Raw genomic sequence first — 14607 nt, forward strand, 5'->3', positions numbered from 1 at the left:
GGCTAATTTTTTGTATTTTTAGGAGAGACGGGGTTTCACCGTGGTCTTGATCTCCTGACCTTGTGATCCGCCCGCCTCGGCCTCCCAAAGTGCTGAGATTACAGGCGTGAGCCACCGCGCCCTGCCTGTATGCTGGCCCTTTACCTGACGCAGGAGTTGCTTGACTCAGGATAAGCGTGGCTGGAGCTGCTTGAGTGTGAGTTGAAGAGATTACAGTCTTGGTCCTTAAAGCTGAGTCCTGGGACCTGGAAACTCATTAGAAATGCAAATTCCCTGAAACCCTACTCCATCAAGTGATTCTGATGCACCCTAAAGTTTGAGAACCACTGGTTTAAGAGGAGCTACAATGGAGAAGGCAGAGATGGTCATGCTTAAAAGGCTAGTGCCCTGGGAGCCCTCTCAGATTTACAAATCCAAAGTAATGAGCTTTCTGCAGGAGAGAAGATAGGACGGTGTTGTGCATTCTGTTCTGCATAGTAATTCCTGACTCCCATTCAGACTTCAGCACAATAAACAAATCCCATGTTACCTTGAAAAATTCTGAGATTAGCATGAAATGAGTGGAAAATATTTATTGTTATTTGTGCCAGACATTGGGTAATGCACTTTACATACGTGACCTATGTCATGCTTACCAACCAGCTGTAAATTATTTATGATTGTCTCTATTTTGCAGATACAGAGAGACAGGCTCAGAGGGACTCAGTAAGTTCTACGAGTTGTATTCCAGGCAACTAGGAATTAATAGGGCTAGATTTGTAGCCAGAAGAAAATGAGTAACAGATGATGTTTTACATGTAGGCTTTGTTTAAATCATTCAGAATTTAACTTCTTTGATTTCAGGATGGTAACTTTAACAAATGCACTTTTATCATTTTTTGACTTTTTCTAGTTGTATCAACAGCCCTATTACCACCATTTATACTAGAAACAGGTCATGGCATATTATAAAACTATTTTTTCCCCCAAAGGATGAGTTTTCTTGGAAGGAAATATTAGATGATGCTGTTAGAATCCAGGTTTATGGTTATCCAGAAAAAGAATTCAGAAAGGCCATTTAATAAAACTTTCATTATTCTGAATACACAGAACTTTACAGGTTAGTAAAAAGCAAATTTTCTTATAGCACCCTGATCAAAAGAACAATTTAACAGCCAAACAAAAAATTTTAAAGCAAAGTTATTGAGACATATTTCGAACATGTGAAGGAAAAACTAACTGACTACGTGATTGTGGCTGTTAAATACATAGTTGCTGTTACAGTGATGTGTTGGAGCTGGGTTATACCAGTGTGTGAAAGCCAATTCCTGAATTTTCAGTTATTTCACAGCCAGTATTAAATGTAGACATTATTACGAGTTAAATAAATATAATTGAATAAATTATGTTAAAAACAAAGGTAATAGGTACTCAAAATTAACCACTTCCTAATTATTTCACTACATTTTATTATTGTCGGTGCTTTCCAGGTTGTGTTTATTGCATCCATGTGGTGACAATAGTGCATAAAGTTGTACTTCTGTGCATCTCTTCCCAACTCCACATTCAGTGACATTATTCTAGTGGGTTGTATTCAGCCATGGTGGGAGTATATACAACACAAAAACTAGGAAATACTATAAATTAAGCCTCCCTTTACCCCAAAGGTCAGTTGTGAAGCATTTATCAGCACATCACTCTTTATAATAACAAACAAATTTGAAATTGAGACAAGATTTGAGTTCAGGTATTTAATTGTGATTTACACTAGAGAAGTGGAACCAAATGGCACTGAATTTAAGGACTATGTAAGAGTTTGGACAGAAAGAGACAGCATACTCAAAGGGTCTGAAAAAAGAGTCAAATAAAGGAGCTATTTACAAATGCATGGGCAGAGTTTGGCTAGGTATCCACAGGGATGATATAGTCTCCAAGGACTAGGGACAGGATGAAATTATGACTACCTGTAGCCTTGCATGGGCAAGGGAAGGAAGGGGTTTCATCAGAACCCGTGAGACCTGTGGCCAGGGAGGGATGCAGCCACCCCAGAATCACAAGGCAGAAGGAAGCACGGAGGAGGCGAAACACACATCATCTTGTCTCTCATCAGTCGTTCCACTTGGCCAACCTCAACCAGAAGCCGAGAGGCAATGGAGCCTTGAAGAAGCAGTTGATAAAAAGTCGGTTTCCCAGTGCACAGGGCAGGGCAGATTCAGTGTGCAGCAAACAGAATCAGCAGCGCAGGGACTCTTGGGAGTTGCTAGTATCCAGCCCTGGTTCATTTGTAAAGCACTCCTTAGTGGGATGTTTAAGGGAGATGGCTTGATACTAGTTTTTAACAATTTATGAAAATTATTCCAGAGACTGAAATTTGAATAACTTCTTTTTTTATTTTTTTTATTTTATTTTATTTTTTTTGAGACGGAGTCTTGCTCTGTCGCCCAGGCTGGAGTGCAGTGGCCGGATCTCAGCTCACCGCAACCTCCGTCTCCTGGGTTCACGCCATTCTCCTGCCTCAGCCTCCCGAGTGGCTGGGACCACAGGCGCCCACCACCTCGCCCGGCTAATTTTTTGTATTTTTAGTAGAGACGGGGTTTCACCGTGTTAGCCAGGAGGGTCTCGATCTCCTGACCTCGTGATCCGCCCGTCTCGGCCTCCCAAAGTGCTGGGATTACAGGCTTGAGCCACCGCACCCGGCCTGAATAACTTCTATAGCTTGTTGAGTAGTCTTGGAACTGAGATATCTTGATGCTAGTTTTATAACAATTTATGAAAATTATTCCAGAGACTGACATTCTAATAACTTTTATAACTTGCTGAGTAGTCTTGGAACTTGGCCTTAAACCAAGATGAGCCTAGGGATAAAATTCTGCTAGCTTTTTTAGAGATGGTTGCAGCATAGGTCTATTTTGTTGTATCAATCAAGTGATGTAACTTTTCATGACAAGCATTAAATTTAGGTTATAGGAGCTTGGGACCATTTTAAATCAACAAGTTGTGTTTGTGAAGGCCTTCAAAGATTTGAAATTCTGACATTCACATGAAACTTTCAAAGGAAATTATCCAGGACAACTATGTCTTATGGGGTTGTTATGAAGACTGAATGAGGTACAGAATATAAGGGAGTCATTATTCTTGATTGGAGCATTGCCAGATAATGCCCAACATATCATTTGATATAGTCCCTATAACAATCCCGGGGCATTAGCTACTCTCAGTGCACAGGACTCTAGTTAAGAGTTCTCTGTGGCTCATTTGGGGACAGAATCTCTATTACAGATTGTAGTCTCTTAACATTAGGTTGAGACATACAAAACTATTGATACTGGACTATTTTTAACCTATCAAATCATCAATTGTATGTAGCTGAACCTAATAACACATTCCAAATATAGTCTTCTTCCACCACTCCCAGTACATTTCTTCAAAAGCATTTTTAAATTTAAAAAGAGACATTTTAAATTCTAAATGGGAACTCATTTTCTGCCACTATTCTTCAAGATCCCTAAATTTTATGGCCATGACATTTCCAGTCTCAGAAGCATTTTGATAGACAATCCTAACAATTCTTAGATTGGTTCCTGGTAGTTTCTCTACACTCTAGAGAAATGAACTCCAGGGCAGAGAGTCTGCTCTAAGGCAATAGATAATCACAGGAAATGGTGAGGACTGGAAGTTTACATTAAGCTCCTGGCAGCATCTCAGCAACTTCCAGGATTGGTTGTGGCATCCCTTCCCCAGATTTTCTATAAACATGCTTTCTCAACTCTTGCTGAGTTTGCAAATGTGCCAACAGAGCCCTGCTGGTCACTGTTATTGGCAGTTATTTGTTTTATCAGAAGGGAAAGGCACACAAATGCACAGGCTTGCAGAATGCAAAGACCAACTGGGTACAGTTCCATTTTGACTCTGTGATTTTTTCCCTTCGTGAGCCTATAAACTCGTTTGGAGCTTTGGTCTTTTCCAGGGTCAGTGATGTATGCTCAAATAGTTGCATGTGCACAGAAGGACAAAAACCACCCTCATACTATGTCACGTCTCTTTAGAAGTTTTGATAATAAATACAAACATCCACTTATTATATGGCACATGGAAATTTTAATTATTCTTCTTTGTCTCAGAATTTCAACTGATTGCCAAAGAAGACCTATGATAATCTGGGAACATACAATTTATTCAGCATCTTACTCTGAACACAGTTAATGAGTATCGCAGATTCACCCTCATTAGAAGGGTTTTCTCCAAAAGACTCCTTCAAATTTTAGCATGAATTTTGCCATCTTAATGGCAATGTCTATATTAATAAGAGACATAAGCTAAAAAGAACATAGGAAAACAAACAAAAAAACATCCAGACTGTCATTTATTAATACAAATTTATATAGTGGCATATACTATTGGAGAAATCAGAAATTCATAACACACAAATTCATATTTGAAATACAAAAATCATTTGAGAGTCAAGAAATCAGGTTGACAGCACCACAAATGTTTACTCAGTCTGAGCAGGTGTGTAGTATCCAAGAATAACAAATACCTATAGCAGACTGAGACTGAATATCATAAGACTGTGCAAACACATTCCAACACTATTTCCCACCCAACAATAGAATCTGCAGGACTCCTCTAGGAGGCCTGGGGTACAATAAAAGGGCAGCGAGGCAGAAAAAATGGTGCAGACCCTTCTTTCTTTTAACCTTCACAGCCAGCATGTAATAGCAAGTAGCAACCACTGAGAGTTGTTTGTTCCTTCTCACTTGAAGGCAAGATATAAAAGGTTAGTAAAACACACACAAGGCATTAGTGAGCAAATCAGAGAAATTGAAAGCAGAGCTTTGACTGAAATATAATCCACATTAGTCATCAAATGACTTGATTCCTATGATGAAGTATGAAACAAACTAAATGAATAATTCTACATCAAAGGGGTATATCTCATCTCCACGTCTCTTAACACTATTTAACAAGTGTGCATCCACTAGAGAAGTACTGGCATTCAATAACGTACATGAAGAAAGGCGGGCAGAAATACTGCAAGGGCTTTCCTTTCACACACAGTTTCGTATCTCACTCTTGCCCTTGTCATTTCAAACCTTGTACGTGGCAGTTGCTGGGAGCACTCTGGGGCTCAGTCTTTAGTCCTTCCCACTCTAGCTTCCTTCTGCCACCTCTGCACTCTTCCCATGCAATGTCCTATTCAGCAGTAATGGAAGGGGTGTGCAAGAAGAATATTTGGGCAAATGGAAAGGTGCTGCTTTAACGTGTAAGCATTCTGGCACTTGGAACAGTCACACAGTTACAAATAATGGACCAAATGGAAATTCCCTCTACAAATTAGCATTCACTCTCTAGGTTGTTCTGGAGATTCTGTACCCTGCCTGATCAGCTCTCCAGCCATGAGATACCAATTGTGGGTGTCCATGAGGCTGATATAGGAGTTCTGCCCTGAATTGTCCAAGCTGGTCTTAAGTAGCATCTCACCAGTCAGGAGTTTCAGACTCTGGGCTCACCCCAATTCATTCTCTCCTGAAAACCTGACACTCATTTCAGAATGCTAAATCAGATTTTCCTCTAAATCTCCTGTTCTGGATGCCAATTCATCATCTCATCCGCTGCTGATACATTATTATGAACTTTCTGTTCATGCTTCCTTAGGACCACTGCCAGAGTCGTGCCTTTGTAAAGCAGTGTTTCTTTGCTCCAAGTAAAAGATTATCTCATAATCCAAGTAGAGAAGATAATTGTTTTCCTCTCTCCTCCCTTGTGATATTGCCACCATACTCTCTCACTTTCCCTTCCTAAATTTATTCCCCTATCATTCACCCATGACACTATTCATTCATTCATTCAACAAATATTTCTGGAGTGCTTGTTACATGCAAGGCACTGCTGAAGAATGAAAGGCGCGGCTCACAAAGGTCCTACTTTCAAGGATCTTGGAGTCTCACAGAGCTGCCTAGAACCTTTCACAGTTTATCCTTTCTAGCTTTTCATAGCGAAATGTTACTAGTTTGGAATGTTCTCAAAGAGCTTGAGTCATTCTCATACATATATTACACAATGTGAAGGCTCCGTTATTTGCTTGGTGACTGTGGTGTGTCATGCATCAGAAGAGGACATATCTTTTACTCTTGAATAACGAAATTATGCCTCCAATTCAAAACAACATGGCATGCATGCTTATGTTTCTGCCAATAAGGCAGAAACAAGAGAAACAAAAGCAAGCTGTGTATAGCCTACACAAAATAGTTAAGCTGATACTTGAACACTAAATTCTTTTAGAGCCATGTGTTCATGGCCTTGTCATGTGCTGATATGGTAAAAATAATTGTCTGAGCTACCAGAAAAGAACCCCTCAAAGAGAAATCCCTGAAATACTGCACCAGGAACAGTGCCTCTGTCTGCTGTGTCTCAGACAGCAAGGAGAACCAGCATGTATCTGTTAAGTCTGATTTCACCCCAACCTGGGCTTTCTCCTAATTTGCCTTATTCAAATGAATCACTTACTCTCCAGAAGCACTAACACAGTAGCTAGCAAAGTACATGGATTGTCTATTACGGGTCCGGGCAAAGCCTGGAGTAGCAGGAAAGTGTGGCGGGTTTTCTTTAAAGTATTTACGGCAATGTTGAATTAAAAGGCCATACATAGTACATTGATCTGTTCTGCAGCATCCTTGGTCAGGGAGGGATGTCTCAGTGCCACATAAACCAGTTGGGAACAAAGACACCTCCCTGGGGTCAAGGGCATCACTAATGTGCTCTGATACACCTGCCAGGCCCCTCCTTAACTCGGGTTTCAGTCTCCCCCTTTGTAGGAGGGAGTTCTCTGTGCCTGAGGAGGCGGAGGCTCCCATAGTTTTCAGAGGATTCTACTTAAGCACATTGAAATCCCCAGGTAAAAAGGGCTCTGGAAAAGCAAAGTACAATTAGAGGCCAAGGAGCATACGCTGTCAAGTGGAAATCATGAGCAAATATATGTGCTGTGTCGATCAGTAGAATTTTTAATGGAATCTGGGTGTCAGCAGTTCATACTCTGCTGTCTGGGGCTGAGGAAAAGCCCTGTAGAAGAAAGCTGGGACTGGGGGAGGGAACAAAAGGCCCTGTACCTACTTCTCTCTGAGATCTGCCATGGTACACTACCCAGTCCTCTCATCTCCATCTGCTAACCTAATTGTTCGACTCCTGTCCTGATACTAAAGGATTTGTTTTCTAAGACCAGCCTTACAGAAGGAGCTGTATACAGCTGTTGACACTATTACAGGGATCTATGGAAATAACTCTAATACTCTGGATGTCTCAGTGGTTCTTTGTTGAATGAGGTAGCTCAGTTGTGAGTTGATACATGTGATGTGTGCCGTCTGCCACTCAAAGCTATAGTTTTCCCTTTATCATCTGTGAGATTATAAAAATACCAGTATTTCCCCCCATTTTATAAAAATGATTTTAGAAAAAAATACACACAGGTCTCCTCCATTAAACTTCTGTTCCATCTTGTAAATTGTTATGAACTCTGACTTCTAGATTCAGTCTTTTTACTTTAGCACCTTTGAACATGTAAGCCGCCTCAGGCTCGCTCAGGATGTTGACGTTCCGCACAGTGCAGTACTGTCTATTCACGTTCTTCTCCACCCGGTCCGGGTGCCTCTTGGGCACTTCTACCTTAGTATTCAGAGGATATTCCTCCAAAATGTCCTCTGTGGGCTTCTTCTTCCTCTGTTTCTGGCATTTCCTGTTAATGAAACAAGCCACCAAAAACACCAGAAGTAGAAGCATGATCGCAGCCAGAGCACTGCCAATGGATGCCCCAGTCTGCGACAGGGACGCAGCTACCGCTGGCTCTTGCATCTCCAGATTCAGGGACTTCATATTGGTGCCATTCTTGACTTGGTCTCCTTCATTGTCATAGATGAGGGAATCATCAAGGGTCAGCCGGCCACTGGGCTCCACGAGGTCCCTTCGGTTGCGTCTGAGTGGAGCTGTGAGAGAGCGCTGGACCCGGGGCCCTGAGATGGTGTCAGGGCCAATGATGTAGATGACCTGGAGATACCACTGGTGTCCTGCTTCCACCTGCAGGGGGACAAACCGAACATGTCGTTCTTGCCCACAGAGCACCTCTGAAGAAAGGAAATGGAAGGATAATTGCCACTATATGCCTTGATAGATAACTGATTTCCAGAAAAGCATTAGCAATAGTTGGTGTTTACTAATACATAGAGAATTGAACCAAATATGGGTTCTATTTTATTTCCAAATTACGATGATCTTGAGTCAACTATTCACATTCCTTTTTTTTGGTTCCCTATGTGTACACGGAATAGCCTAAGGAATTATCTTTCATGGTCTCTTTCATTAAGTGAATGTTTATATTTGTCTGTCTTTATTGATAGCAGTGAAATAATAGCATTAAAAACCACATTTATTTATAGTGACCTTCCATTATGTTAATTTACTATTTATTGGTGAACTTCAGCGAAAATAGAGTCATTCAACAAAATATTCACTAAACATATACTGTGTGCATAATACACAGATACGTGACAAACATTTTCTTTTTCTTTTCTTTTTTTTTTGAGGCGGAGTTTCACTGTTGTTGCCCAGGCTGGAGTGCAATGGCATGATCTCGGCTCACCGCAACCTCCGCCTCCCAAGTTCAAGCAATTCTCCTGCCTCAGCCTCCCTAGTAGCTGGGATTACAGGCATGTGCCACCAGGCCCAGCTAATTTTGTATTTTTAGTAGAGACGGGGTTTCTCCATGTTGGTCAGGCTGGTCTCGAACTCCCGACCTCAGGTGATCCACCCACCTCGGCCTCCCAAAGTGCTGGGACTACAGGCATGAGCCACTGCGCCCGGCCGACAAACATTTTCTAAACACTTTCTGAATCAGGCTATGTCATCAAGTATTTTATCTCCCCCTCATCTATCTCCATTAAAACCCTTCATGGTTTTGAAATAACTTCTGAAGTGTGATAATAGTTCTGAAGGGTCATAGATTAATATTTGGAGACAGAAAAAAAGTGAAATTTGATCTTGAAAGTTCATGTTCATTGCTGAGACTTAAGGTATTTTTGTTTATCAAATAGCAGTAATTCTTGCCATTCTAAATTGCTGTATTGTATTATGATCTTGTTAAATGTTTTTCATATGTCTTTGAAAATCAGCTGGTCTAGCATAGAACCAAAAAGGGATGCAATATAAAAGAACTTAGGAAAAACTAGAGTGTCACATGCAGCCATGATGTGCACAGTGACAAGTGACTATATGCAAATTAAATAATTGTATCATTGTTTTGGTCTACTGGGGATACATGTGAAAATTTTGGGTGGGTGATAAGCTTAACAATAATAAGAAAAGATGTGCCAGCAAGAATGGCAGAATGATGAAGAATCCAGAGATGTTGCAGTTCTCCTCCTTTTTTTTTTTTTCAAACTTTAAAGTAGACTTGATCTTAAGCTTCTGTTCTTCTCACCAAACTCACCTTATAGAGTGCATCTACTTTTAGAGTAAATCCATCCACACCTGGCATGCTACTGACCACATGGAAATCAGGCAACTCAGAGGCAAAGTGAGCCTCAAAAGGTACATCATGGAAGTACTTATCAGTTACCTCTGGCTGATTGCGGTCCTAGGATTTCAGAAAAAAGAAATGCAAGATTTAGAAAGATGGTTCCACTCTATTGGTAGGTGGCAGTGACTGGGAAGAGAAAAGTACTCATCACTCCTGGCTTTAGGTTGGGTTGGGAGAGTGTGTGTTGCGAAGCCCTCTCCTTAAGTCAGTGGCTGCCTGATATGGTTTGGCTGTGTCCCCACCAAATCTCATCTTGAATTATAGCTCCCATAATCCGCATGTGTCATGGGAGGGACCCGGTGGGAAGTAATTGAATCATGGGGGCAGTTACCTCCATGGTGTTCTTGTGATAGTGAGTGAGTTCTCATGAGATCTGATGGTTTTTTAAGAGGCTTTTCCCCCTTTGCTCAGTGCTTCTCCTTGCTGCCGCCATATGAAGAAGGACGTATTTGCTTCCCCTTCTGCTATGATTGTAAGTTTCCTGAGGCCTCCCCAGCCATGCTGAACTGTGAGTCAACGAAACCTCTTTCCTTTATAAATTATCCAGTTTCAGGCATGTCGTTGTTAGCAGCACAAGAACAGACTAATACACTACCTCCGGGAACCCACTGTCCTTTTCCAAAAGGACATGTGGTGGCTTTTGTGATCTCCAAATGCAAAAAGTGGGCTATTCTAGCCCAATAATTCTCAAGTTATTTGGTCTCAGGACCCTTTACACACTTAAAAATCAAGGACCCCAGAGAGTTTTTGTTTATGTGTCTTACATCTATCAACATTTACTGTGTTAAAAATTAAACTTGAAAAAATTCTAAGTGTTTACTTATTAATTCATTTTAAACTGACAAGAAACTCGTTACATGTTAAGAAAGATATTTTTTAGTGAAAATACCTAAATTCATTCCCTCCCCCAATAAAGAGAGCTGGCAATGTTTTACATTTTTGTAATCTCAGGGAAAAAACTGGATTCTCATAACTGCTTCTGAATTCAATCAGTTGTGATATGCAGTTTTGTCTAAAGTGTATGAAGAAAATCTGGCCTCATAAAGCTATGCAGTTAATAGCTTTTTCAAATAATTATGGCTTTTTTTTTTGAGACAGGGTCTCGTTCTGTTGCCCAGGCTGGAGTGCAGTGGTGAAATCTTGGCTAACTGCATCCTTGATCTCCCACGCTCAAGTGATTTCTCACCTCAGCCTCTCAAGTAGCTGTGACTACAAGTGCATGCCACCAAGCCCAGTTAATTTTCAAATCTTTTTTTGTAGATAAGGGGTCTCCTTATGTTTCTCAGGCTTGTCTCAAACTCCTAAGCTTAAGTGATTCTCCCACCTCAGCCTCCAAAAGTGTTGAGATTACAGGCATGAGCCACCCACACCCTGCCTCTTTTTTGATACTAAATCAAAGCTTGGTGAGTGGTTATTTTTTAAAGATTAATTACAATGTGGAATCTGAAATTGTATTGATAAACTTTTTAAACTCTCTAAACTCATGAGAGAATAAGTATGAAAAAAAAAAAAAAGCATCATCATCAGATTATTTTGAAAGTAATTTTGACTCTGTAGACTCCCTGAAAGAATATGGGGACACTCCAGGTCTCTGAACCATACTCTGAGAAACATTGGCCTAGAGTTTCCTCTTCCTAGAATGTCAATAGAAGCTTCTTGTTACCCACCATAACCACTACATATATACTAGTATTTAGCTGATCTGAAAGAAAACAACACCACAAACATATATAGAGAGGAAACTATCAAGAGTGGGCTCTATCTACTTTAGGGAGAAATCATAGCTGAGGAAATCTGCTCAAGTGTCTGCTCTTTCACACTAATAGTGAGAATACTTAGCATACCAACAGCAGGAATCTGTGTTTTAGGTGTTTGTTTGGCTGAATGCATCCATACTGGGGCCCTTCATTGTAGACTGTCCCCGTGGGATCAAAGAAAGGGACATAGCCATCCTTGCCCGTACAAAGATAGACTTTCTCCAGCTGGAGTTTGTAAGCAGAATTAAGGTTTTGTTCTGGATTCCAAAGAACTCGGCCATAAAGGATTTGACCTGAAAAGATTGAAAGGCATTAATTAGGTCAGACTTTAAGATGAAAGAAAAACAAATGTCAAGGGTTGAAAGGGTTAAACATGCTCCCTTAGAGTGAAAAGCACCTTTCTCTGAAGAGCTCCATCATTCCATGTGCCCCTAAAATACTCATTTATTCATTTATTGCTTCTTTTTTATTGTTTTCTTTTTCTCTCTGAGTTTTCTTGCTAGGGAACATTTATTGCTTCTTTTTTATTTTTTCAATAAGCATTAATTCAGCATGTAAGGGAAACAAAGTATTATGTTATGCATAGGGGATACCCAGGTGTGTGAGATGCAGTTGAGAGGGTGGAAACAAACACAAAGTGATTGATTGAAATAGCTCACATTTATCAAACTTATACTATTTGCCAGGTACTATACCAAGTCCTCTCATGTAATAACTCATGTAGTGCTCACAATTTTGCAGATGAGAAACTTGGCACTGAGTGGGGCTAAGTGATTTGCTGAAGGTCACAAAGCAAGCAAATGGTGAGGGTGGGATTCCAAGTCAAGATACTATGCTCTCAAAACCAAACCACCACAATACCCCATTAATCACCCAAATGCTATACTGTTACATTCTATAATAGAGGAAGGTACGTCATATTAAGAGAGCATGAAACCAAGTATAGAAATCTGCCTAGGGAATGGTATGGAAGGATTTCAAGACAGATGATATTTGAGCAGTATCCTGAAACACACGTAGGCATTTGTCAGACAGTGCATTTGGGGTGGGAGTGAGAGGCAGGAGAGAACATTCTAGGCAAAAAAAAAAAAAAAAAAAAAAAAGAATGCTTCAAGGGTGTAAGTCCTGGTGTAGGCACTGTTTCCTATGTGTTGGTTATGGCATCAAGCTCTTTACATGCAATTAATTTACTTAATCCTCCCAAGAGCCCAAAAGATAGCTTCAATTATTATTCCCATTTTAGTAACTTATCCAAGGTTCCACAGCAATGATATAGCAGAAGGAGGATTTTGGAATTAGCACAAATCCAGCTAATTCCAAATGCTCATCCCAAACATTTACTATGTCGTGCTAAGTAAGTCAGTGTGACAAGAGTGGAGGGTGTATAGAAGCTCTGGCAGGAGAGGCTCCTAGGGAGATAGACAAACCGTGCTGAGGAGGCTGGACTCAAATATATAAGTAACAAGAAATACTGGAGGGTTTTAAGCAGAAACGTAATAACACACTTGGGCCTTAGAAACATGGTGAATGGGTCAAGGACAAAGAGACTTAAGTCACAGAGACCTGGTAGGGGCTATTTTAATCCTCTAGTTACAGATAGGCATCTAAAATATAGCTGTGAGGCAAGAGGATGAACTCAAGAAATGTCTAGGAATCAGATTCCACTCATCTTAATGATAGATGGCACGTGGGATGTAGGAAGGGGAAGTTGAGGATAACCCTGAGATTTTTGGTTGGGGCACACAGAGGATGGTGATGCAGTCAGTAGGGTAGCAGATGCGGGAGGACCATGCTTGGAAGGAGACAAGTCCAGTCTCAGGCATCTCTAGGTGTGTGAAAGACATGCTGCTTGGAGAGCTTCGGTAGTTTCATATCTGCATGTGGAAACATAGAAATGAAGCTCGGAGAGATCCAGGATGAGGTCAAATTGAATGGCCGCAGAACAGTAAGAGTATAAGAAGTTCAGGGTAAAGGGATGGCCCAAGCCATGGGGATGACCAGAGGTAGCACTCAGAGTAGGAATAGAATGAGCCAAGCATGGAACCTGGGGACACTAACACGGAAGGGGCAGAGCATGGAGGCCAGGGACAGGAGAGTGAGAAGAACTCATCTGAGAGGCAAGATGGTGTCAGGTGAAGCTGATGCAAAGGAAACCCAGCAGGAAAAAAGTGCCAGAATGCATCGATTTGGTGTCATCGACAAGAGAAAGATAGGATAGAATCCAGCCTGCGGCAAACGGATGGAGAAGTGACCATGAAGTAAGCCATTTCCAGCAGAGAAAGCATGATGGAGAACACACATGTTTGGCATTCCTTTGAGACTGGGAGGCAATGGGATTGGAGAGTTGAGAAAATAACTGACCCAGAGTTAGACAATGTGCTAGAATCTGATCGGAAACTCCAGTCTTCTTGCTACTCAGACCATTGCTTTTCCATGACATCACACTGCCAATCATTATAGTGCCAAGTGTGTGATTTGATTTTGAAACAGCATGAAATGGGCCTGTTCCTTGAGTCTATCCTGGCTGTCCTGGAACCAACCCTGGGGGATCTTTACTGGGGAGCTGACTGAGAGCTTATGAGCAGAGATGCCAGTCCAGCAACTTACCAAAAGCTTCTCAGGCGGAGCCTCCTTCTGCAGGTGGAGGAAGCAACTTACCTTTTGAAAAGGCTCCTTTGTAATCCATTTCTGCCAGTGACATATCAGATGTATTGGGATCCATTAGGAACACCTTCTCATTATTGCAGAGCTGAAATTCAGTGTTAAGTGAATACACAACTGGCACAGGGCGGTTGGTCTGCTGGAAAGCAATGGGTATCAGGAATCTAAACGCAAGGAGAAACAAGAGCTCTTTGAGAGCAGGGTCAGCGTTGCATATGTCATTTGAGTAACCCTCCCTTCCCCACCCTCCTCAGGATTGTACACAGAGATTTGTTGTGGGTACTAAGTATTCACAGAATAAAGGGATGTGTACGGTAAAAGGATTTTATTTGGTTGTTATTTCTTTTGAACAGAAATAATTAATCTTAAAAAGTAATTAATTAGTCTTTAGACACTTTGGCATCCTTTGCTTTTTTTTGGCCCTTTCACTCTGGGGGCTCCCAGAATTGCTCTTTGAATTCTAAAGTACTCCCTGCTTTGGAGCACAGCTAGATTTCTTCCCAGAGCTGCATGCTCTGAGGTTTTGACTCTTTTGACCTGATCAAAATTTTATTTATCCATGTCCCACTTTCGAGACTTGCTAAGCGATACTCTCTTGCTTTGCTCTGTGTGCCTATCTCCCCAGCCTTCTTCCTGAGCCCCTTC

At 41.2% G+C, this 14607-nt stretch overlaps 1 protein-coding gene across 2 annotated transcripts in view; it reads right to left on the reverse strand.

The window, feature by feature from the left end:
- Positions 1-4323: 4323 nt before the first annotated feature.
- Positions 4324-14607, reverse strand: part of FRAS1 (Fraser extracellular matrix complex subunit 1) — a 452974-nt gene continuing 442690 nt past the window's right edge. For both annotated transcript variants that reach the window (XM_023222483.3, XM_023222482.2), the window contains 4 exons: positions 13960-14126; positions 11389-11594; positions 9455-9601; positions 4324-8046 (listed from right to left, as the gene is read on the reverse strand). In XM_023222483.3, the coding sequence (XP_023078251.2) occupies positions 7453-8046; positions 9455-9601; positions 11389-11594; positions 13960-14126 (1114 nt within the window). In that variant the 3' untranslated portion in view covers positions 4324-7452. The remainder of the gene's footprint in view (positions 8047-9454; positions 9602-11388; positions 11595-13959; positions 14127-14607) is intronic.

Source organism: Piliocolobus tephrosceles, chromosome 3, assembly GCF_002776525.5.
Source record: "Piliocolobus tephrosceles isolate RC106 chromosome 3, ASM277652v3, whole genome shotgun sequence".
In the NCBI taxonomy this organism is placed as follows: domain Eukaryota; kingdom Metazoa; phylum Chordata; class Mammalia; order Primates; family Cercopithecidae; genus Piliocolobus; species Piliocolobus tephrosceles.